General features: G+C 40.3%; 1 protein-coding gene across 4 annotated transcripts in view; it reads right to left on the bottom strand.

Moving 5' to 3' along the window:
- AGPAT5 (1-acylglycerol-3-phosphate O-acyltransferase 5) overlaps positions 1–26,128 on the bottom strand; it is a 108,060-nt gene that overhangs the window by 25,096 nt on the left and 56,836 nt on the right. For 3 of the 4 annotated variants that reach the window (XM_039532487.1, XM_039532485.1, XM_039532488.1), the window contains 2 exons: positions 20,418–20,508; positions 47–208 (listed from right to left, as the gene is read on the bottom strand). In XM_039532487.1, the coding sequence (XP_039388421.1) occupies positions 47–208; positions 20,418–20,508 (253 nt within the window). The remainder of the gene's footprint in view (positions 1–46; positions 209–20,417; positions 20,509–26,128) is intronic. The other variant, XM_039532486.1, reaches the window with a different exon arrangement.

The following is a 26,128-nucleotide window of genomic DNA, read 5'->3' on the forward strand; positions in this document are numbered from 1 at the left end:
TTTTATAAGTGCATGTATGAATTAAATAATAATAATGTCAACTCACCAGTCATGGACGGTGCCACTTTTCTTTGCCCTTTGTGGTCCACAGTACCTTCATATGCTACTGTAACATCATAAACTGCATCTAAGTAATTCTTCATTGAGTCAATGGCAACATGAGTTGCCTTTACACGTGGCGTCAGCACATGTTTTAATACTGCAAGCCCTAGGACAGAGCACAAACACACATTGGAAGGATAAAATTAACTGGACTTAAATACTGAAAATATACAAAGGAAAAGTCATTTTCAAAAGATGATTGGTCAGTGGTTTCCAAACTATGGTCTGTGTAGAGCGCTCTGGCTACATATTGCTGGTTTCTCCTACTGATATCCATTTGCTAAACTGCATTAAAAAGATAGAACATATTTAATATATTTTTACCGAAACAACTGCTGTAGTTGCAATAGAAACATTATGTGATTGTTAATGGAAAGGGAGGCTGGTCCACAAAACAATCTCTGTATTAAAGTTATGGTTCACTGTGGAAAGGTTTGGGAACCTCTGTAAGTAGTAATGAACACCATTTAAATTCTGTGAGCGGGGTGTGTGAAAAATGTCCTTCTATAGCTTCTTTCTGTCTCACAGTGGTATAAAGTGAGTTGAAATTGTGAAAAAATGTTAGAACATAAAGTTTGCTTCCTGAAAGTTTGTATCCTGGAACCAACTCAGAAGTAAACACAGGTAAATTCAAACAAGTTTAATATTTGCCCAACATCTTACTCCCTCTGGGCAACCAATTTTTTCCCCCACTACATATCGAGTTCCATTACTCCTCGATATCAGTGACACAGAAATCTATTCAAATTATGTGTGATTAGACAGGATGCTATTCTTGGCCACACTGACAAAGTGCAATTGGTGATTTCAATATGCTTACATTGTTTCTCCTCCCTAAATACTAGTTCTCCTTTCAAAAGGCATTGTATAACCGCAACCATCCCACTGTCTGAGAAGTCATAAGTGTGGTTATTCTGATAGCCCATCAACTCCAATTTTTCAGTTTGCCAGAAGGGGCTGATTAAGAGCAATCAAAGGTCTTTCCTCATATGAGGAACCAAATTCTGTTCCTAACTAAAATGATGCTGCTATACTAATGGTGCAGTCCCCCTCTCTGTGTGTGCATATGTCTTTGCAACTTCTGTTCCCGGCCCTTCCTCATCCCATTTTCTCTACGATTGTGTTTTCACTTTGCACAACATAGCATCACTGCTGCTTATACCACCACTGCCAAAGGAGCACTGTTTGATATAGCAGCAGCATCACAAATGGGATTCTACTATTAAGGAATTTTGAAAAAAGCAAGGACGGACAGTAAAAACATGCACGTTCTCCAGCTCCACATCACATTTAATCTGGAGATATTTGATTAATCCTGTTTCCACACTTTTATAAAATCAAGCCAGTAACAGAGAACAGATAAGAGATATCATGTTGAGATAGGATAGAAGGAAAGTGATAATACCTAAAGGTGTGAAATGAGTATCAGGAAATATCCCATTTATTTTACAGAAATAATATTTTGATAATAATGTGAATCATGGAGCATCACAGAAGCCAGAGACTGAAAAGAGACAAGGATAACTGTTCCCTAGACAATATACTTGAGTGCTTTGACCACTCCAGTTTAAAATGGACTCAAGCAGTGGGGCTTTCACAACTTCACTTGAGAGTCTAACAGATCTCTCTTACAGTATATTATCCCTTCGATTCAACCTGAATTGTTCTTTCCTCATTTCTATTCCATTATTGCTAATTATACCATTTGGATCACTAAACAACCCATCCTTCGGACAGTAGTAATGCAGCTGTGTGTTTTGATTGGCTCAGCACAGCCATTTGATGTATAATTTTTCATAATGTAACTGACAAGATATTTGTTTAAAAACACTTTGCATTTCAAGAATGAAAAATGAAGTCTTTGCACATCTGACCTGGGAGCTGTATAGCAACTGGAAACTGAAGTTTTATTCTTGTGAAATTTACTCGTCACCTGTGCTTAAAAAAAACACAAAAACAAAAACAAAAAAAACACAACCAACCAAAAAAAAAAAAGAAAGAAAAAAAGAGGGCTTTCAAAAGTTTCCATTAGAAAATATCTCTTCATGCTAACTGAAGAACTCATAAGCCTCAAATACTCTCCCAGTTTATTCTGTATCTTCCTTTGTATACAACTGGGAAAGAATTCTTTGCCCACCAGGGAGGAGGAAAAAAGGCTAAAAAACCTCAAGATATGAGAACTAATTAATGGTATTTACCAATGACTGCGAAGAGGGCCCATAGCCTTCCATCAATAAACTATAACAATTCCCATTAAAGTCAGTAAAGTTTTATGTGGTCTCCAGAAGACTATGTCCCCAGGCAAACAAACACCTTGTTATTTGCAAATATGTCTTAAGACTAGTTCAACAATTCATGGGAAAACAGTTTCCAAAGATAACTTACTCTCAACTCCATTAAGGCAGGCAGGCACATAGTGAGGTGGATAGAACACTCACTCCTCCTGGGGATGCTAGAATACCCGCTGCATTTTTCACCCAGTAAAGATGAGCAGATGAAGGTCTAATTCAACAAGATACTCAAGCATGTGTCTAACTTAAACATATAATCTCATTGACTATTGGTTAATGGAACTATGGCTTGCTTAAAGTCAGACATTGAATTGAAGCCTTAGAAATGGCTTAGACAAAAACTGAAAAAAAGCTCACTTCTAGCTGACAGGTGTATAACAGAAGATAGGTTGAGCAGATGTGGCTGGGGAAATGTGGAATTAAGAAAACAACTGTGAAGGAATGTCAAGAGATCTACACTCCCTGAACAGCTAAACCTTCAGAGTTTTCTTGAGGAACACCAAGGTGCCCATTGGCTTGCACACTGGTTCAGTCTGAAGATCTATGTGACTGGACAAAAAAAAGTACATAGTTTCATAGCACCCTAAAAGTTTTAACCAAAATGTTTAAAATCCATGATTGCTGTGGCTGACCATACCCATTTCTATATAAGAAAACATACTTTTGAGCATGACCAGAATATATGTACTTTATTTGTGTTTGATAGTGAAACTATGGTCCAGTTCCACAGAGTTTGAACATGCGCTGAATCTCAGAAACAGGTGATCTGAAGTCAGTGTTCTGATGTTTTAAAAATACTTCTATAAAATGGACCGCATGTGAAGTGAAAAATTCCAGTCTCTTGCTGTTAACAAAACTTCTCCAAGTAAAATATTAGAAGGCTTTGGAGGTTACTCACTTTTAGCCTCAACTGTTCCAAGGAGATATTCTATCTTTTGTTGGTTCTGTCTCAAAAATGTTCCCCAGGCCGCCTGCTCACTGAACACCAGAATTTCCAAAGCAGAGAGTAAATATATTAAATACCGCAGTACTGCTTAAGGAATTTTTGAATTTACAGAGTTAAAATATTAACAGTTTCTTTTTGCTTAGGACTTGACAAAATCATTGCAACATTAAAAAGGTTTGTCAGTGACTCTCTGTTACCCCACATTCTTTAAATAAATCTTTAAAACGCAGAAGGCTACAAGAACGCTATGACAAAGTTTGAGACACCTAGAAGTATTTTGGGGAGAACTTCTGGGATTTCCTTCACTTCCTGACCTAAAATTGTGAAACTGCCTTGTAGTACTGCTGAGTGCTATTAAACAATTCATTTCTAAAGTGCTCTGGGATCCTTAAATTTGAAAGGATCTGTATAAGTCATTATCCCTATCTTGCTTCTTTAGGAATATGCAATGTTGTAGCGATGTTGGTGCCAGAATATCAGAGAGCCCAGGTGGATGAGGTAATATCTTTTATTGGACTCACTTCTGTTGGTGAGAAAGACAAGCTTTTGAGCTTACACAGAGCTCTTCAGGTCTTGGAAAGGTACTCAGAGTATGTCTACACTGCAGCTGGACTCCCGGGGCTGGCCCAAACCAGCTAACTCAGGCTTGCAAGGCTATGGGTAAGGGGGTGTTTCACTGTGGTGCAGACATTTGGGCTTGGGTGCAGCTCAAGCTCTGGTAGCTTCCCATCTCACAGTGTCCCTGCAGCCCAAGACTGAACATCTACATTGCAATTAACAGCCGCAAGCCCAAGCCCCACGAGCCCAAGTCAGCTGGCATGGCCCAGCCATGGGTTTTTAATTGCAGTGTAGATATACCCAGAGTGTCACAGCTAAATACAAGGTGGAACAGATTGTTTAGCATAAGTAGTTAACACATTTCAAGAGATCATTCAAGGTGAACTAGCCCATTAACACCTCTCCAGTCACAGAGGGGAAAGGAATAATCATAATAAAAAAAAAAATAAGCTGGAGAGGAGAAGAGGGTTAATTGGGTTATAAATTGTTGTAATAAGTCATAAATCAAGTGTCTCTATTCAGTCCATGATTTTTAGTATCTAGCAAAGTTATGAATTTAAGCTCCCAGGCTCAACTTTTGAAGATGAAGTCCTCATCCTTTGAGAATGAGGACTCAGAAGTCAGCTATAGAGTGATTGCTTTGTGAAAAAAAAGTGTTCACCCACAGGTGATATAGTGTTTTTGTCTTTTATCATTTTTCTATGTGTGTTCCTTCAAGAATGTAATGATTCTCTCAGTTCACCCACATAGTTGTTATCGGGGCATTTAGTGCACTGAATGAGGTACACTGCATATACAACAAACCCAATTGCCCCAGTGATATCTGTTTATTCAATATTACATCAATTATGTAAACATTTAGAAGCATAATATGGTTGCCATATTTTTTTATTTTGTGAACTGTCACTTCAAACGATATCACTGTGTTGTTTCAAAATATTTATTCTGTAAATGTACTGCTGAATATTACAGTATTGTACCTGCAATTATATAGTTATGGGTGTGGACATTCCATTCAACACACCTAATGCTGCTCAATTTTCCCAAATATATTCCTGTGGCCTGAAATTTGTCATTCCCCCTGCTACCATCACCACGTAGATCTTTCTGGAAACATTTACATCCATTCAGACAAAAAAACCCAAACCCAAACCCAACTCTCCCTACATTCAAGGAATGCTCTATAATTTGTGCATGTTCAATTAACTCTATTCTGACTTGATTTCCAAACTGCGTGTGTGTACATGGTACTCACTGAGAAGTGTGTGTTTTGTTAGTGTTTTTTTAAAAAAAAAGTATGAGCATGAATGGGATTGTTAATCTCAATAGGGGAGATGTACTACTGGAAATCAGGCTTAAATGGGAACAGAGTTCTTTTCATGACCCGGTCATTCATTTAGGTGTCTATTTGGGAGCTACTGGGTGCTGAAAGGACCACTGTGATCATCTAGTCTGACCTCCTGTATAACACATGTCATAGAACTTCCCCAAATAATTCATAGACTATATCTTTTAGAAAAATATCCAATCTGATGACATTTCCTGTTCTGCTTGGTCGCAAACAGGTCCACCTGGGGAGACCCCCACCTCTGGAAGATGAACCTGGTGACCTCCGGGTGAAGGAACCACTCATGGTGAGAGGAAAAGGATCTGCTCAGGTGACCTGCCAGTGCATTCCGAGCTCTCAGAAGATGTGCAACCTCAAGGTGGATAGACTCAATGCTCTGAATGGAGTTGACGGTGCCGCCATGGGACCTGGGCTGGAGGAGCGGCCTGGCGCGGGTCACACTACTGCCTTCCCCATGTTTGTCCTCCTTCTGCATTGGTGAGCGCCCTCTGTCGGTGTGCTGCTTATTGTGCTCCTTCCTCGTCACCGGAGATGGGGAATGGTGCTGGGAAGCATGTGGTGCTGGAGGAGCACTTTGTACTGAGTCTGAAGTGCTTGGTGCAGAATGAGAGCAGCTTGGCTCTGAGGCTGGTCTGAACGCGGCTTCCATTAGGATAACCTCTAATCTCTGTGTCCCTTTTTGTACGGGGTCAAAAGTCCAGAGAGATCTGGCACCAGTCTCTCATGTGAGTCTCTCCCAAAAACTTCAGACAGCTAGAGTGTGGGTCACTCACGGACATAGGCTTGCCTCAAGAAGCACAAGGTTTGAAACCAAGGGACTGGGGCATGCCCGGCCCCAGCCCCTTGCCAAGAGGGAGAGGGAAGCCTTGCCGAAGCAGGAGGGGTTGTTACAGCCATGGGTGGAAAGAAGGAACTGAGAGGGTGCATGGCCGGCGGCACCCCTCATACCGGCACATAAGTGCATGACACCAGAGGGTGCTAGAGCTGTACTGATGGATACCACTGAGGGAAAAAATCTTTGGCAATGGTGCATGTGGTACGCACACATCTAACATGGAATGGACACGAGCAAGCACTCGAAGAATAAGAAAATTTTAAAATATGATCCTGTTTTGGAGATTAAGGTGGTCACTGGGAAGCTGTTAACTGTGAAAGTAGAATGAAGTTCCTTCCCATTCCAGGAGTTACTGGTGAGCTCTGAAGGCCTAAGCATAAAGTAAGCTCTGATTTTGGGCCTGCCATTTGGGTAATAATGAAGATGGTCCAAGAAATATCTTAAAAAATAAAAACTGTAATGCACTATTTAATATGCCTAGCTTAGAATACTGTAGACAAATGAAAGTACTGGGCATACAACACATCTTTTAAAAGTATCTGTTTTATAAAAATGTTAGATATTCTTGCAATCACTTGATAATCTTTGCTAAAGTCAACATACCATAATTTAAAATCAACTAATTACAATTATTTTGACAGCCTGTCTGCATCCAATTTACAAATCACGCTGTGCTTAAACTGTTTTTAATATTGGGTAATACAAAGTTAAAGTATGTTAAAGTATTTGAGGTCATGAGATTTTACTTTAAAAGCCAAAGAAAACAAGCTAAATATCTAATGTCATATTTTACCTTGTAATGCTATTCTCATTGCTAATATATAGAGGAGAAGCTAATTTTTTAATTATATCAAGTTAGTAAACTATTATAAAAAATACAAAGTCTTAACAAGCTAGGGAGGCCAATAAATCCACAAAAGAACTGGCCTCTATTAAAATGGTCAGATAATCTAAAGAAAATCAAGAGCACAATGATGCTTCAAGTATCATTCTGGTGAACAGATTCTAGTAAAAGTCAAGATTATTTCAACCCAGAAAAAATAACTACTCAGCAGAGATGAAGGGGAAGCTTTCCCTCATGAGTATGAAGGCCCAAGCCACCACCATCTTCAGAAATTAACGTTTTAATTAAAAATAGATATATAAATGTCTGACAATTCACTTGTATTCCTCCTCGATACAAGTCGTATCTGAAGGCAATGAACAGACAAAATGCCAACCAGAGCCTGGAAAGATCAATGGATAGTTATAATGAATCTGGAATGCCTGTATCACCAGAGCCCAAAACAGACTGAAACCTAGACCTCAGAGTCAGGTTGATCAACTAAAGATCACTGTCCAATATGCCTTTTACCATTCATATTTTTATTGCAGACAAATCACTGGACAAGAAACCTGGCTGAGTAATCATCCAGGACTAATGTCAGGTCAGCTGGTTCCCTCTTTTTAATCTTTTAATCTTGCCCCAAGAGGTATTTACCACAGACCAAGAGAGAACATATCTGGAGGAGAGGAGCCATGATATTATTTCCTACCATGTTCAGACACAGGAAAATCTAATTTGAATCAGACTCCCTTGAGTATCTCCACTGAGAGTCCAAAGGGACTAACCTGGACATTGTTCTAATCCAGCGGTCAGCAACCTTTCAGAAGTGATGTGCCGAGTCTTCATTTATTCACTCTAATTTAAGGGTTCGCGTGCCAGTAATACATTTGAACGTTTTTTAGAAGGTCTCTTTCTATAAGTCTATAATATAACTAAACTATTGTTGTGTGTAAAGTAAATAAAGGTTTTTAAAATGTTTAAGAACTTCATTTAAAATTAAATTAAAATACAGAGCCCCCCGGACTGGTGGCCAGGACCCAGGCAGTGTGAGTGCCACTGAAAATCATCTCACGTGCCGCCTTCGGCACACGTGCCATAGATTGCTTACCCCTGTTCTAATCTAAAAATCAGACACCAAAGGCTTCCCAGAGGAACTGACAGAGGTACTGTCTAACATGGCGACAAAATCCATAAGACTTGTTAACTTGTAAAACAAACATCTTCACAAACTCAACTTTTCCAAAAATTACACATTAGGGTTCTCACAGAGTCTCTGACCCAAAACAAACCCAACTGTGGAGCATACCATGAGTTAAGAACACAGGAAATACAAACACCTCCTTTCCCCTCCAATCTTCCTCCTCCAGAGATAAATTAAAAGTCTTCTCTTTGCAAGGCAAGAAAAAAATCACTACTGTGATTACCAAAAATTCAGGGACTATTTGAAATTCCAAAACTTACTTATGGGAAACTCTACCCAACCATCAGACGAACGAGTAAGAAAAATCTATGGACATACTCATTACATTCTAACAACATTTATGGACACCTTCAAAGTATTCTGTCTCACACCAATCCCCACCTAGATTATCATGGTTCACAGACTGGCTTTGAGCAATTTGGAGGCCTATGGAGAAAAATACAAGAGTTGGCAATGTTAATTTTAAAACTCCACAATGGCGTTTTCTGTGGATGAAAAGTGGAGAGGGAATCATTGAGTTTAGCCGTTTTCAAACACTTTCTAATGGGTTCAGATAGATCAGTATCCAGTTGACTGGATTTATATACAGTAAAATCCCTATTTTATGAATTAACTGAGAATTGAACAGTCCATAAAATCAAAAAGTTCATAACAATGAACACCTGAAAATTACAGTAGGTACAGTGCATAGTATACATAATGAACGGTAACAAATGTATACAATAAAAATGATTTTTATTTGAGAGAACTGAATCCCTTGCTATCAAATCTCTTAGTTTTTAAACCCGTACAACTGCTTGAATGTTGGATGAAGGACTGAAGTCATATTTGGCAGCAGGAACTTGACTTATACAGCAGAAAAATGGTTCATATAACTGATCATTCGAAGATTGATGTTCATAAAATCAGGGTTCTACTGTATGGTTACATCTATTGATAAGGGATAAACTCTACTGACAAGCTGGATAAGCTAGATGCATTTTATCCATCTGGTAATAACACTTCTTTAATCCTACAATTTCTTCTCTCTACATAGTTAAACAGCTTTGTTTTTTAAAGTTAAACAGAGAAAGATAGTTCTAAGTTACGTATGGAAGAAGCAGCTCTTGCTAACCTGGGAGTCTCTTGTATTATTAGGGTCACATACTCTCCCTTTACAGGAATAGACTATAGAGAACTATGTCAATAACTATGCTAGAGAACTGATCAAGAGCGAGGTTACAAAAATATCACAACTATTTCCACAGTGGGTGAGTTAGCTGCTCTGTGGCAATTTCACATCTCCTGCTTCCAGTATCTTCAGATAAAGACATTATCTGCTATCCAACCAATAAGATATACTTTACCAGACCCCCTCCCCACACACACACGGAAAACCATTTGTTAGGCCACAATCTTAAAATGAGTCTAGCATCATAAATTTATAAATCCCCAAGAAAGGAACAAATATGCAACTTCCTGGTGGAGGGACTTTGGAGACAGAGGAGGAAGGTGAAGGGGGAACATCAAGGAAAAGTGTGAAAACATGCAGACAAGTAGCAAGTGAAAGTTGTTTTGTTTCGTGAACTCTTAAAATGCAAACCATGATGCAGAACGTACCGTATGTCAGATAGGCTATATAACACACCAAACCATCTCACTGCTGTGTTTGAAAGACACTTCTACTTTGGTGACAATGTCATTTTGTTCATGACTTTGGGACATCCAATGTAGGGCTGGACTTGCATTACCAGATATCATAGTTCAGGGCAACTAAACCTGTTTTCCCCATCTGTGGTCTACCAATGGCACCCAACTCTAAGCTCCTGGCTCCTCAGCCATCACCTCCCTTGGGCTCCTCAGCCATCACCTGCCCTCCTGACTGGGGTTTTTCCAGGCTCCACAGTTCCCTGCCCACACTGTGATTTCCCCAGCAAGCCAGACTGACTAAACAGGCCAGCACCTGTGCTCTGCTTTCTCTTTTGAGCGCTATAAACAATGTAACTGTCAGCAGTTAGAAGTTACCATACGGCTCCTTGTAAGCAAGCAAATTTATTTGTAAGGTGAAAGCACTGCAGAGAAAAAAATATTAATACAAATAAAAGAACCTACACACGTGCTAATAAGCAGAGACGACCTGTACCTGCTGATGGGAGGCCCACAATTTAGTTTTGGCTGCCCCCTGAACAGCTTGAGTCCCGCTCTGCCCCCTTCCCCCAGGAGACGTACCCTCAATCTCCCCTCTCAGAAAGCAGCAGCTCCTCCCTGAAGCTCCCAGCTGTTGCTCCTGCCTCTTCCCATGGCACGCAGCTTGCTGGTTCTGGCAGCTACTGGTAGAGAGGAGGGGTCTGGCTGCACCATGTGTCCAAGCAGGGCTAGCAAACACTGGCAGAAGTCAGGGAGAGGGCACATGACCTCACATGCCCCCCCACACATCGTCTCTGTTAATAAGCTTACTAAAGGTCACACCTGAAGGGCTCTAGAAGGAGTCAGTCCTTCAAACCTCACCAAGGGTTTTTTCTGTGGTTACAAGTTCATAACAGCCTGAGCTCATAATTAGCACAACCATGAATGATTCAGTCTTTCCTTTACACAACTTGGGCCTTTGATCTTCAGGTTCCAAAAACAGGTGATCAGCAGACAAAGCAGAATGTGAAGAATTACAAAGGAATCTTACAAAACTGGGTGACTGGGCAACAAAATGGTAGATGAAATTTCAATGTTGATAACGAATCGGCCACTGTTGGAAGACTAGACACTGAGCTTGATGGACTATTGGTATGAGCCAGGACTATCATTCTTATGTTCTTTTGACAATGGTCCACACCTCAGGGAGCAGCTTCAAAAGGCTAGACTTTTTTTGCATAATTGGGGGTAGGAAATTTGCATTCACCTCCCCTTACAAAAGTTACATGAAACCCAGCCTACAATAACACATAACCTTTGCATTTAATACAATGGACTCCAAAGATACTTAAACTTAATTCAGTAAGGTTTTTCAAGGATATTGCAGGAAATTGCATATCTGTCACCTCAGAACCCTACTGCTGATTATCAAATATACTTTATTTCTCCAGGGCTTGTTTTCTAAATTCTTCATGAGCCTGCCCATCTTCTCTACTATATACCAGTAATTTGATGATAGCAGGCAAAATTCATTGCACATAGTTGAAAGGATATACTCATAATGAAAAAATTGATATTATGCTAAGAAAAAAAGAGCACACTCAGAAATTGGCTAATTATGATAAATCTGAAGTTTTCAAATGTAGGCGCCTAAAGCCAGCCATCTAAAAAGTAGTCAGATTTTCAGCAGTGCCAAGAAAACATAATTGCCAGTGGTTTTAATGGGAATTACTATTGCTCAACTCCCTCTGGGGGAAAAAAAACCCTACCTTTTTGTAACTGTTGTTCTTCGAGATGTGTTAATCATGTCCATTCCATTCTGGGTGTGAGTGCGCGCACGTCCGTGGTTCTGGGACAGCAGATCTGGCCAGAGGGGCAGCTACGGCAGCGCGGCTACCGAAAGGTTCAGCAAAGTTCTGAACCAGTGCTGGTGAAGCCATATGGGGGCTATTAGAACAATCTTCGCCCTGTCCTGCTTGATCTTCACTAGAACCGTGTGAATCATACATTAGAGCCCCCACCCACGGGATGAGAAATGCGTCTGATAGGGAGCCCCTGTCCATCCCCTGGATCAAACAGAACATGTGGCACGCACACCTAGAATGGAATCGACATGAGCAAGCACTCGAAGAAGAAAATCAGGTTACTTAATGTAGATGCCTAAGTATGGAACCTTAGGTTAAACATTTTAGCCTTTGATTATGGCTTGGGATAACAATGTCCCTTCCTTATTACTGTCTCTTTTAGAACAAGCTAAAGAGAATGCCCCTATCCTACCCTGCCTGTGACACTGAACAATTCTAAAGGGAAGTGCTGTGTAACAACCCACCACAGTCAAGAATGCCATTTCTGCATTGCCTTCCCACCAATTTCAAGAGCTGGGACTCAAATGATAATTCAAGACATTAAAACGAGTATTACAAACCCTTCTGGGTAAGATAGACTGCTGTTACTACATACTTAGTTTCTTTCCTTGCAGTTAACACCCAAAGCAGCAGGGCTTTCCCATAGCAAACCAACCCCAGACAAAACTGCTTAACATACCGTTGCCAGTATTAGACACCCCATGGAAAGAAACAAAGGACGCTAGGGGAGCTCTTATGTTTTTTTTCCTAAGCATGACTCTCCAATGTTTCCAATGCAACACAGGAGTCACACTTTCAATTTATTCTACATCTTCCTCTCCACGTCTTGTGCTGCATTTATTATTTAATTTGCTCATAAGAGTTCCAAATAATCATTTCTAGATATAAAAATATTGCAAATTATTTTAAACACAAACCAAAACCAGTGTCAGGACCTAATTAAGTCAATTGAAATATCACTTTCACAGACAATTTAAGATAAATGTTGTACGTGCAGAATAAGATTAAATTGAAAGAGCAATCTCAATCAAGATAATATTTACATTTAAATAACATTTTAAAATAAATATTTTCAACACTCTTCATTTAATAAATTAATTTTTATTTGGTGTGGGTATGAACATGTGTGCAAAAATGTGTCTAGTTTCTGGCATAGACATTTATAGAAAATTCCTGAATGTATTTTGCCAGGGAAGATTGTTTTGTCTTGGTTTGGTTACGGTAGCCATGTTTAATTTTTGACCATTTAAAAATATTTGCTCATCATTTCAGAAGTTACTAAAGAAATTTTAAGAATGGCAAGGCTCAAGTTCATTGCCATTTGTTTTCAAAACTTCTGAGTGCCCCTTATGAAATCTAGTGAATTTCATGTTTTACTAAACCTAATGGAATGTTGAAAATGAGGTCCTGCTTTCCTGTTTGTGATGGTATTGGCCTAACCACTAGAGAAAGATCACAATTAAACATGGTATCCATAGTGAAGTGTAGAGCAGCTACTAGCTTAGATGTAAAAGTGTAAAGAAAAAAGTATGTATATTGTGTGCCTTTTACAGAAATATTCGTCTCCAGCAGAGGGCCAGTAATATGCTATAAAGGGTTTGTAGATTTTTACCAAAGAAGGCACTAAACACTACTTCCACTACAAAGGACTAAATGATCAAATACTAAATCTAAATGAAAATACAATCCACACCTATATGTTATTGCTCCTCAGGCGCAACAACTCAAAACCTGTGACCAGTGCAGTCAATGATAAAAACTGAAAGCTCTTAAGATGCTAGACCATTACCTAAAATACCAGTATACACATCATTGGAAAGATCAAATCAAAGACACCAACAAGCTAGACTGCTACAGATCATACACAGAACTATGACAACTAGGTAGCTGACTACCTCACCACAATGAAATGTGCCAAAGTAGGAAAGATTTTCCCCACCTGCAGAATCAGTGACCACAAACTGAAATATAGAAAGTGGGAGGCAAAAACCATAGTCTAAACCTGGAAAGGAGTGACTATGCACACAATGTGACAAAGGGGGAACTGAAAAGGACTTTCTACTCCAATACCCCAAATACAAAGAAATTTGTAAGAAATTTCCTCAAATTATCAGGAATCATAAAAAGACATATCATCAGAAAGTGATGAGGAAAACAACTGTGCGGGAGAAAGGAGATATGGCATTGTATTACACACAGTCACCTACACCATGCCAAGAATAGACAATAAATGGATACAGAAGACCAAATCCAGACATAGTGTGTAACCCTATCATGGGTGGGTTGTGTCTGTCTCTGACAGATAGCTGAGGGACTTTCTTGCACTCTGGCAAAACTTGCATAGATTGTCATGCCTATAAGGTCTCTTGAATGGAACTGTTATATTTATGGAACCAAGCTGAATGAAAGGTACAAGTGATTTCCCTCTCTCTACAGAACTTCCTCATTTCTCTGAGTATTGCTGTATCATGCCTCACAGAAATCACTTTTATATCTGGGGCTCATTAAATACTTCTTTCTGGAGAGCACATTTTTTGCTTCTAAAATGCACCAAATATCTGATTTTGTTTTTAAAATGTTGACTATTCTTATTCCAACTAAAATGTAAGAGGTTGCCTAGAACTTTCTGGCACCCACTGAATGTGAATAGTAAATATTTTTAGTTCCTTAGAGTTGATGTCACCTCAGTATTTGATTATAAAAGTATCTCACCATAATCAACATCTCAATAAAGTAATGCCTATATTTAGTATTTTAGTATACACTCATGTCTGGGATTTTCAATGGAGACTAAAGGAATTACAGTGGGATTTGGGTGCTTAACTTCTTTAGGCTTCTTTTAAAATCTCAGCCTATAATTTAAAAAGTGAAAAATAACACAACATTTATCTCAGATCTTGAGGAGTAAAAGATTTTTAAAATAAAAAAACGAATGTTTATAAACAACAGTGCTTCTATAGTCCTTTACATATTCAAAAGTACCTTACAAGCACTGGGTGAAATCCTGTCCCAAATGAATTCAGTGGCAAAACTCTCACTGACTATTTCACCAATTGTCAATAACAGTCCTTCCTCGCTCAACTATAAATAACAACAAAATGAACATATGGGGAATTTTTTTGAAAGCCTCTCTACTGATGAAATGCTAGTAGGCAATGTCATGGAGGTTGCTTCCCCTGGCTCAAAGTTACTTCTACTTCCACTATAGTAGAAGTAAAAAATTAACTTCACAGCAGCCCATTAGGGTTCAGCCCCCTACTCACTGGGGCATAATTTGAGTCTGAGGCACAGCCTCCATCCAAAATACTTTACTGCATCCAGCATGATGTACTGCAGGAATGTTATGGAGATAAGTTATTTCTGAAGCAAGTCTGCCATAAAGAAGTTTGCTGTAACTACTATATGAATATACAAAACTGTTGAAGATCACAAAGCTGTCCCAGATCACAGAAAAAAGCTGTTCTTTCATACTTTAAAATCAACAGACCCGAACTATGAATTTGTATCCATCTTCATCCTTCCCTTTTCATATCTACAGATACTATCTATGGGATAGATTGTAGGCTATAAATTAACTCCTATTTGCACACACAGGTTTAAGGATGTGGAACAATTTATAATGTTTTTCATCAGATATACAGGAATATTTGATTGTACTGTCTAATCAGTGTGTGTCCATCTCAGTTTCTCCCCCCCAACAGGAATATTAATGCCCCCTTAACTCCATCTTTAGCCTCCAGAAGTTTTTGGCATCCTTTGGATTTTTGTAAACAAAAAACCTGGCAGTATACTCAATCGAGAACTTGGCAGAGCGCATTATGGCAATTTTCAAATCCAGTTCACTGAGCTCATTTTTCACGTTAAAGAACCCTATTCTTTTTTCTGAGAGCACTGGGGTAAGGAGGAGGCCCATTTTCCTCCCAGGGAAGTTTGGAATACAATCTTCAGTATCATCTTCTTTATACTCAGATTGCCACAAGGCAGAAACAATTCTATGCATCTCATTTGCTTCTGTTTTAGAAACAGGAGGCTTCCTAACCAAATCAGGCAGACAAGATCCCAAATTTCATGGTTCAGTAAACCATCACTTGGAAGTCTATTTAATAAAACTAAACTAAAAATAAATAAAAATCACCTCTGTTTCACCAGAGATCTCAACTGCCTGAAATTCTTAGTGTTTGATATTCTTCTATCTTATCCATGCGCAGTTAAGCTTATTTACATTTTCATATTGCATTATGCCATGGCCATGTATTTGAGGACAGTAACCTGCAAATCAAATCCTTGGATGTTCACCAAAGTGTCTGATTTTTTTCCTCTACAGTCCCAAAACTATCTTGCAATCCAGTCAATCTGAAAGTGTAGTCAGTGCAGCCTTTTTATAACTGATGTTAAACTAATATCAATAATCAGACGAAGATACATATCAATCTTGGGTGGTGAAGCACTGGAATGGGTTACCTAGGGAGGTGGTGGAATCTCCTTCCTTAGAGGTTTTTAAGGTCAGGCTTGACAAAGCCCTGGCTGGGATGATTTAGTTGGGTTTGGTCCTGCTTTGAGCAGGGGGTGGACTAGATGACCTCCTGAGGTCCCTTCCAACCCTGAGATTCTATGATTCTTATACACCAAAGATTGGGGCGGGGAGGTTAAATAAATTCATCCTGTTTTCAGAAATCTTCTCCAGGGAATCAATTTGGCCTACAGAAGATAAAAATAGAGAAAGTTTTTCATACTTCTCACTTTGTAAAAGCAAAATAAACTTCTCAGGTATATTCAGAATCATGCTCAAAACAGTCAATGTTTCCAGAGCTCAGACATCAGTACAAAGTACGAAAGAACAGCTTTTTTCTGTGATCTGGGACAGCTTTGTGATCTTCAACAATTTTGTATATTCATATAGTAGTTACAGCAAACTTTTATGCTTTAGGCAGGGGGGGGCAGCTCTAGAGCCTGGCGGGGTGGCACTGGGGCGGGCAGGGGGGGGGGCTGGGCGGCCGGGCGACGGACCTGCCGCGTGGTCGGTGGAGGAGCGTCGCCGGGACGACGACGACGGACGCAGGGATGACGCGCGGACGACTGGTCTGCGGCTCGGCTGAACCTCCTCCTCCCGCAGGCATGGCTGCAGCAGCTCAGCCGCACCCCCAGCCCGACCCCAACCGGCGCTGCGCGAGAGGTCCAGCTGAGCCGCGCACAGACCCTCCTCTCCGCAGTCATGCCGCGCAGGTCCGCTCTCTCCGGCGCTGCTCGCGCCGGGCATGATTGCTTGGGGCGGCCAAATTTGTAGAGCCGCCCCTGGCTTTAGGTCTCATCGCTTCAACTGATTCTGAACAAATATTTTAAGAGAATTATATTCAATAAATTTTGTATCAAAATTTAAGTTTAACAAAAATAAACTTTAAAAATTATCATGAGAAATGTCTTCTTGTCTTTTTATTCAAGTTTCAATTTTTTTTAAAGGAAAAAACCCTCCTACAGTGTTTGCAACCCAAACATTGATGCATTATGCTAGTGCATAAGAATCAAAGTGAAACTGACTGTAACAAAAGATAAAACTGATCAGACTATTTTTATTGTCCAAGTAAAGCAAAGTTTAAAGAGTAGGTAATGAATTCTGAATTACTAAATTTTGTGAAATTACAAGTGAACAAAAAAGGATGCTACAAACAAAATGCACTATTTTCACAACCGTAGTTCATTTTTATTATATTTCATAACATATTAGTAAACTTTACTTTAAGACTCTTTTCACTGTCATGAATGGAAGCAGGAACAAATCCACACTGAGCTAGTATATCTTGGCTGAGGAAAGACCATTTTTTCCCCAACAAAAATGTGAGAATTAGAAAAATGCAGATGAGGAAGATTCTACTTTAAAACTGAAAGCATTTTATAGCTGTCAGGGTTCCTTCCCCACTCTGAACTCTGGGGACCCGCATGAAAGACCCCTGAAGCTTATTTTTACCAGCTTAGGTCTTTCCCAAGGCACAAATTCCACCTTGAACAATATGCTGCCACCACCAAGTGAATTAAACAAACATTCAGGGAGGGCGACTTGGAGCCCTACCTTCCCCAAATATCCCCTCAAGTCCCTACACCCCCTTTCCTGGGGAGGCTTGAGAATAATATCCTCACCAATTGGTACAGGTAAACACAGACCCAAACCCTTGGATCCTAAAACAATGAAAAATCAATCAGGCTCTTAAAAGAAGAATTTTAATTAAAGAAAAGGTAAAAGAATTACCCCTGTAAAATCGGGATGGTAAGTACTTTACAGAATAACAAAAGACTCAAGAACACAGAGGATCTCCCCTCTGGGCAAAACCTTAAAGTTACAAAACCAGAGATAAACCTCCCACTTAGACGGGAATTCACAAGCTAAAACAAAAGGTAATCTAACGCATTTCTTTTCTGCTATTACTTACTATTTCTGCAAGACTAGATGTTTAGTTCAGATATATTTACGAAGATATAAATTCCCTGCCTGGTTTCTTGGCTGACTCCCAGAGACACATACCCAAAACCTTCCCCTGCAGATTTGAAAGTATATTCTCCCCTTATTGGTCCTTTTGGTCAGGTGTCACCCAGGTTATCTGAACTTCTTAATCCTTTACAGGTAAAAGAGGAATTAACCCTTTACAGGGTAAAGAGGGATTTTATGCTACCCTTAGCTGTATGTTTATGACAATAGCCTAGAAATATTTATATTAAAGGGATCAATTTTTAGTATTTTTAAACAAGAGTTTCTCTTAAGATTTAGATCAACAACAGAATATATCACTCAGAAGATGCTGGAATAAGTAAACAGATGCTATGAAACATCAAGGACCATGAAAAAAACATCATAAAGTGACAAAATAGCAGAAATATAATTAAGACCAGGAAAAAATACCACTAACACCCGTCATTCATTTTCAACAGGAAGAGATGTATACATTATGACTTAAACATGCACACAACACACACACACAAATTCCATTCTTCCTGAGAAGCAGGAAAAAAACTTATATCCCTTTGGGCTAAAATTAACAAAAGTTCAATAGCCTGACAATATCAGCATGACGATTCACATACTTCTGAATGCAATTCAGTGTCACAGAAATGACTTTCTGAGAACCATTGTTATATTTTTTATTTCACTTCTGATCAACAGGAAAAAAAAAAAAAAGAAAAAAGACAAACAAAACCCAGGAAATGCATTCTCCCAACAGCTATACTTAAAAGTGTAAACATTTTGAGATGTTGACTCCTGCCTTCAACTGGCTCATGATGTCAGCTTCCAATGCCTACTTATTAAATTTTCAAACAAGCACCTTCATGCTTTTTCCCTTGCTTTCCCTGCCCACGTCCGAGGAGCGCCCCATAAACTTCTGCCAGGGCCGCTCAGAGGATTCCGGGGGCCCGGGGTCTTCGGCGGCGGGGGGCCCTTCCGTTCCGGGACCAGCCGCCGAAGTGCCCCAAAGACCCGCGGCGGGGGCCCCCCCTGCCGCCGAATTACCGCCAAAGCGGGACCCACCGCCGAAGTGCAGCCCGGTCTTCGGCAGTAATTTGGCGGTGGGGGCCCCCCGCCGCGGGTCTTCGGGGCACTTCGGAGGCGGGTCCCAGAACGGAAGGGCCCCCCGCCGTCGAATTACCGCTGAAGACCGGGCTGAACTTCGGCAGCGGGTCCCGCTCCGTCTTCGGCGGTAATTCGCCCCGCCGGCGAAGACCGGGAGCGGAAGAAGCTCCTGCGCCCGGCCCCGCAAGAGTTTTCTGGGCCCCCCGGAGCGAGTGAAGGACCCCACTCCAGGGCCCCCGAAAAACTCTGGTGGGGGCCCCTGTGGGGCTCGGGGCCTGGGGCAAATTGCCCCTCTTGCCCCCCCCATTGGGCGGCCCTGACTTCTGCCAAACTAACTCATTATCCTCCTTCAAACTCTCCTCTGTCATAATGCCTACAAAAACCTCAACAGTTAGACCACCGGTACGCTGAGACCACAGCCTATTATGCTGACTGATACGGTCTCATTGTTCCTTTATACTCCACCATCTGTACTCTCTTGTCTTGTATGTGGACTGTAAACTCTTTGAGACAAGAACTATCCTTTGTTTGTTTATACAGCACCTAGCACAATGGGGTACTGATCCATGACAAGGGCTCTTAGGAATGAATGCTAGGAACAAACTTTTCCCTTGGGTGGGTCATTCTATACAATGGGTTCATTACACATGTAGTTCTGGTTATCATCAGAGGCAGGATGTAGTCTGATCCATGTTCCTAAAAGCTATTCTAAAGTAATTCCCATGAAGTATAGATATTATAGATAAAAATCAGACAACCTTGTTTTTGAAAATGGACACAGGTTTGTACAAACATTCATACATTAAAACTTCAAAAAGTAAACTATTTCTTTATTAAAAAACATCAGTAAATCAATAATAAGATAAAAAATGGTAGCTGATTTTGTTCTTCTTTCGTATGGCTTGGGTAGGCAGTAACAACTACAAATTTATGAGGAAGTATAATCATCGCTACATTCACTTGGAGGTCGGTAAAACGACGTCCAGTGGCCAACTGACAACATTGGTGTGTTGGTGGATTTGTACAAAACACAGAGCACAAAAAAACCTAGCACTTAACAAAAGGTTGTCATTTTGTTAAGAATGGTTTATGGAGTGGACAAATTTAATTCCTAATTCAAATCAGAAGACATTTGAAGTAATCTTTTACACGTTACAAAATACAAAAAAAAGTCTCCCTCGTTCTCTATCTCACTCATACACACACAAACACATACATGTGATGTTATAAAAGAATAATGTTCCCTCCCTCTTCATTCACCAAAATTCTTTGAAGTTTTGCTTACCTTCTTTATCAGCAAATAACTGACTATCTGCAATGACTTTTGGCATCTCTGGATTGTAACGAGTTCCCTCTGGAAAAATCACAAGATACATCTGTGGGATTTAAAAAAATATATATGCACATATTTTTAAAATCAGACATAGCAGATAATTTCTGAAAACATTAATACAATTTTGGCCTTACACAGGAGATTAACATCACATGCCAGATACAGTTGCAAGTATTGGAAGAAAATCAACACTCATTACAAAGCTATAGGAGGCTTATTTTTAACTATGTCACATACATAGCTGGTTCATTTGCAATGCTACAGTTTAGGGTTTAAAACTATTTTCAGTCATTAACCCAATTTTCAGGGTTTTATAAGTCTGCAGTAAAAAGCCCATTAGGTGATTTAACAAATTTTAAGAGGAAAGATAAAAAAGCCACATACCAAAAGGAAGATTAGGAAATCAACCGAGGAAATAAACAGCAGGAGCAGCTGAGCTAAGAACAAAATTCCTGTTCTCATGTAATAATCTTCAGTAATATAGATAGTATTCAACTTGAAATACAGTGGCAGAATGAACTTTAAATATAAAGTGTTTACTCTTTTCCCTTGACATATCACAGGGGATCTAAACTGGATTTTCTGCTTTACCACTGACGTTATTTTTAACTTAACTTTCTTCACTATGTTAAACTTTATCTCACACCCCATAATCACCAGAAGGTCTATTAGTTGACCAATATAAATTCCACAGTGTTACATGACAATGCCCCATAACTTTGATTGGATTTTCATTAAAAACATACATAATATGCATTGGAAATGCCATGCTGTAGCAAATGTTAACTAGCATGAAATTAAACAGGATTTGATTTTACTCAGTGTAAAATCATGTCAGCCAGTTGTGGTTAACCCAAATAGCTGATTTCTCTGGTGTCATAGCAAAGGTGGGTCTTGTGGAAAAAGATTTGAAGAAAGAAAAAAGGTAGTGGCTTTGTAGATAGTCAAAGGAAGGCATTCCATACATAAGAGCAGTGAAGTAGTAGTTATGGAGACGTTGGAGTGAGAAGACAACACCTGAGAAGACAAGACCGGCATCTGTGGAATGAAGTCTTTGGAGGGAGAAGGGATGTGATAAGAGACAGAAACGGACCATTATCGAAGGTCAAAGTTATGAAGAGCCCTAAATGGTAGGAAAAGAAGCTTAAGATTTATGCAGTGGAACTTAGTGAGCAAGTGGAGATGATATGGTCAGGGCAACATGCAAAAATCTCAGTAGCTACATTTTAAACTAACTGGAGGGAGCAACTTGGGTGGTTTGCAAAAGTGTAGAGAAAGAGGCAACATCTTGATTGTCATGAGAAAGATTGAATAAGAAAGTTCAGCTGCATAGACAGAGAAAAAAAAGGATGGAATTTAAAGGCTGTAGACAAAAACAGTGACAGGACTTGGACACAGCTTGGATGTGTAGAGGAAAAGAGAGGGAGGAGTCAAAGATGACACCAGTCCAGAATGACAGGGAGTAGAGTGGTCATAGTGGTCAAACTGGGGGTCGGGATCCCTCAAGGGGTCGCGAGGTTATTACATGGCGGGGTCGCGAGCTGTTGGCCTCCACCCAAAACCCACTTTGCCTCCAGCATTTATAATGGTGTTAAATATATAAAAAAGTGTTTTTAATTTATAAGGGGAGGTCGCACTCAGAGGCTCACTATGTGAGAGAGGTCCCCAGTAAAGAAGTTTGAGAACCACTGTCACAGCATCATAGGACTGGAAGGACCCTCAGTAAGTCATCTAGTCGAGTCCCCTGCACTGAGGCAGGACTAAGCATTAGGCCATTCCTGAGAGGTGTTTATCTAACCTGTTTTTAAAAACCTCCAAATCTCAGACATTCACATATTCACAACCTTCCTGGGTAATTTGTTGCAGTGCTTAATTACTTTTAAAGTTAGGACGTTTCTTCCTAATGTGTAACCTAAATCTCCCTTACTGCAATTAAAGCCCCTTACTTTTGTCCTGTCCTCAGTGGATAAGGACTACAATTTATCACCCCTCCTTTTTATAATGATCTTTTACAGACATTAAGATTATGTCCCCTCTCAGTCTTTTTTCCTCCAGACTAACCACACACCATGTTTTCAATCTTTCATGAGAACACAAGAACGGTCATACTGGGTCAGACCAAAGGTCCATCTAGCCCAGTATCCTGCCTTCCTGGCCAATGCCAGGTGCCCCACAGGGTATGAACAGAACCGGTTCAAGTAATCCATCCCCTGTCGACCATTCCCAGCTTCTGGCAAACAGAGCCTAGGGACACCATCCCCGTCCATCCTGGCTAATAGCCATTGATGGACCTATCCTCCATGAACTTATCTTGTTCTTTTTTGAACCCTGTTATAGTCTTGGCCTTCACATCCTCTGGCAAGGAGTTCCACAGGTTGACTCTGTGTTGTGTGAAAAAATACTTCCTTTTGTTTGTTTTAAACCTGCTGCCTATTAATTTCATTTGGGGACCCCTAGTTCTTGTGTTATGAGAAGGAGTAAATAACACTTCCTTATTTACTTTCCCCACACAAGTCATGATTTTATAGACCTCTATCATATCCCCCCTTAGTAGTCTCTTTTCCAAGCTGAAAAGTCCCAGTCTTATTAATCTCTCCTCATATGGCACCTGTTCCATACCCCTAATAATTTTTGTTGCCTTCTTCTGAGCCTTTTCCAATTCCAATATATCTTTTTGAGGTGGGGTGACCACATCTGCATGCAGTATTCAAGATGTGGGCATACCATGGATTTATAGTGGCAATATGATATTTTCTGTCTTGTTAACTATCCCTTTCTTAATGATTCCGAACATTATGTTCACTTTTTTTGACTGCCACTGCACTTTGAGTGGATATTTTCAGAGAACTATCCACAATGACTCCAAGATCTCTTTCTTGAATGGTAACAGCTAATTTAGATCCTATCATTTTATATGTATCGTTGGGACTATGTTTCCCAATGTGCATTACTTTGCATTTATCAACACTGAATTTCATCTGCCATTTTGTAACCCAGTCACCCAGTTTTGAGAGATCCTTTTGTAGCTCTTCACAGTCTGCCTGGGACTTAACTATCTTGAGTAATTTTGCATCATCAGGAAATTCTTCAACTTCACAGTTTACTCCTTTTTCTAGGTCATTTATGAATATATTAAATAGGACTGGGCCCAGTATAGACCCCTGGGGAACACCACTATTTACCTCTCTCCATTCTGAAAACTGACCATTTAATCCCTACTCTTTGTTTTCCATCTTTTAACCAGTTACCAATCCATGAGAGGACCATCCCTCTTATCCCATGACACTTACTTTGCTTAAGAGCCTTTGGTGAGGGACCTTGTCAAGCGCTTTCTGAAAATCTAAGTACACTATATCCATTTGATCCCCCTTGTTCACATGGTTGTTGACCCCCTCAAATAATTCTAGTAGACTGGTGAGGCATGATTTCCTTTTACAAAAACCACGCTAACCCTTCCCCAACAAATTATGTTCATCTATATGTCTGACAATTTTAATCTTTACTATAGTTTCAACCAGTTTGCCTGGTACTGAAGTCAGGCTTACTGGCCTGTAATTGCCGGGATCACCTCTGGAGCACTTTTAAAAAATTGGCGTCACATTAGCTATCCTCCAGTCATTTGGTACAGAAGCTGATTTAAATGATAGGTTACAGACTACAGTTAGTAGTTTTTCAATTTCACATTTGAGTTCCTTCAGAACTCTTGGGTGACTACCAGCTGGTCCTGGTGACTTATTACTGTTTAGTTTATATGCTTGTTCCAAAACCTTCTCTAATGACACCTCAATCTGGGACAGTTCCTCAGATTTGTTACCTGAAAAGAATGCCTCTGGTTTGGGATTCTCCCTCACATCCTCAGCCATGAAGACCGATGCAAAGAATTCATTTAGTTTCTCTGCAATGGCCTTATCCATGAGTGCTCCTTTAGCATCTCGGTCATCCAGTGGCCCCACTGGTTGTCTAGCTGGCTTCTTGCTTCTGATGTACTTAAACATTGTTTTGCTATTACTTTTTGAGTCTTTGGCTAGCTGTTCTTCAAATTCTTTTTTGGCCTTCCTAATTATATTTTTACATTTTATTTGCTAGAGTTTATGCTCCTGTGATAAATGAAGTGGGGGTAGCTCCCTTTTATGGACACCCAGCCAGCCAGTTAGCTGTAAAATCCCTCTTGGTGTTTTTTCCTTGCTTTACCTGTAAAGGGTTAACAAGCCCACAGGTAAAAGAAAAGGAGTGGGCATCTGACCAAAAAAGCCAATAGGAAGGCTAGAACTTTTAAAAAGTGGGAAAGAAGCTTTCCCTTTGTATCTGTTGCGTCTCTCCGGGAAAGAGGGGAACAGAGGGCAGCAGGAATGCTGTGTAAAGCTTTAAGCCAGGTATGAGATCATACCTAGAATTACTTATTTGAACCCCCCCAAATATGTAAGTAAATTAGGAATGTTTAGATAGATACAATCAGGTTTATTTCTTTATTCTGGCTTGTGAATCTCCTCTGTGCTAACCCCTGTAGCTTGTAACCTTTAAGCTAAACCACAAGAAAGCTATTTTGGGTGCTTAATTTTTGGAATTGCTCTTTTAAAATCTAGCAAAAACCTAAGTTCCTGATGTATTTTTTTTCCCTTTTTTGTTTTTAATAAAATTTACCTTTTTAAAGAACAGGATTGGATTTTTCGTGTCCTAAAAGGTTTGTGCATGTGGTTTGATTAGCTGGTAGCAACAGCTAATTTTCTTTGTTTTCTTTCTCAGCTCTTCCCCGGAGCGGGGAGTGAAAGGGCTTGAGGGTACCCCACAGGGAGGAATTCCCAAGTGCTCCTTCCTGGGTATAAGCATTGGGTTTTTTTTGCATTTGGGTGGTGGCAGCGTTTACCAAGCCAAGGTCAAAGAAAAGGTGTAACCTTGGGAGTTTAATACAAGCCGGGAGGGGCAAGTATGAATTTTTAAAATCCTAGCAGGTCCCCACCTTCTGCACTCAAAGTGCCAGAGTGGAGATTCAACCTTGACATGGTGGCAGCATGGTGGGATAGTTTTGAACCAGAAGCACAGACCTCAGGATTTTAAAAGGACACATTTTTCCTGTTAGCTGCTTGAAAGCCAGGGAGTCCCCCCCGCCCCCTCTTTTCTTTTATTTGCTGCCTGAGGGGAAACAGGCTCGCAAAGGGTTTGGCCTGCAAAGCCAGGGAGTCCAACAAGCCATTTTTTTTTCTCTTCTATCTTCTTGACAACTAAATAGTTAAGTTAGCGTAGGGCAGCCCTGTGCATGAGGTTGAGGTCAGGCACCGAAACCTTAGAAAAACCAGTCTTCCCAAAGTGGCATGCCACAGAGAAGACAGACCCAGATCAAGTCCAGACATCCAGCTCCATGACAGAAATGAAGGGAGGGGATGGGGGACCGGGAACTTCCCAGGAGGGAAGGGTCAGCCCTCCCTCGACCAAGATCCAGGTGCCAAGCTAGAGGGATGCCCTTAATCCAGACCGAGTTCTGACTGCAGAAGACAAGGATATTTCTTCCTACAGATGATGCACTTGGAAACGGAGGAGAGGAGCCAGGAAAAGTGCTTGGAGGCGGAAATGCAGGCAACGCTGTTGGAGGCGGAGCTAGAGCTGCAGTGCTTAGAGCTGGAAAGGGCTAAGCTGGGTCCACCAGGTAACCCTAACAATCCTTTTTC

The sequence above is a fragment of the Mauremys reevesii genome, linkage group 3, assembly GCF_016161935.1.
Source record: "Mauremys reevesii isolate NIE-2019 linkage group 3, ASM1616193v1, whole genome shotgun sequence".
NCBI classification, from domain to species: Eukaryota; Metazoa; Chordata; order Testudines; family Geoemydidae; genus Mauremys; species Mauremys reevesii.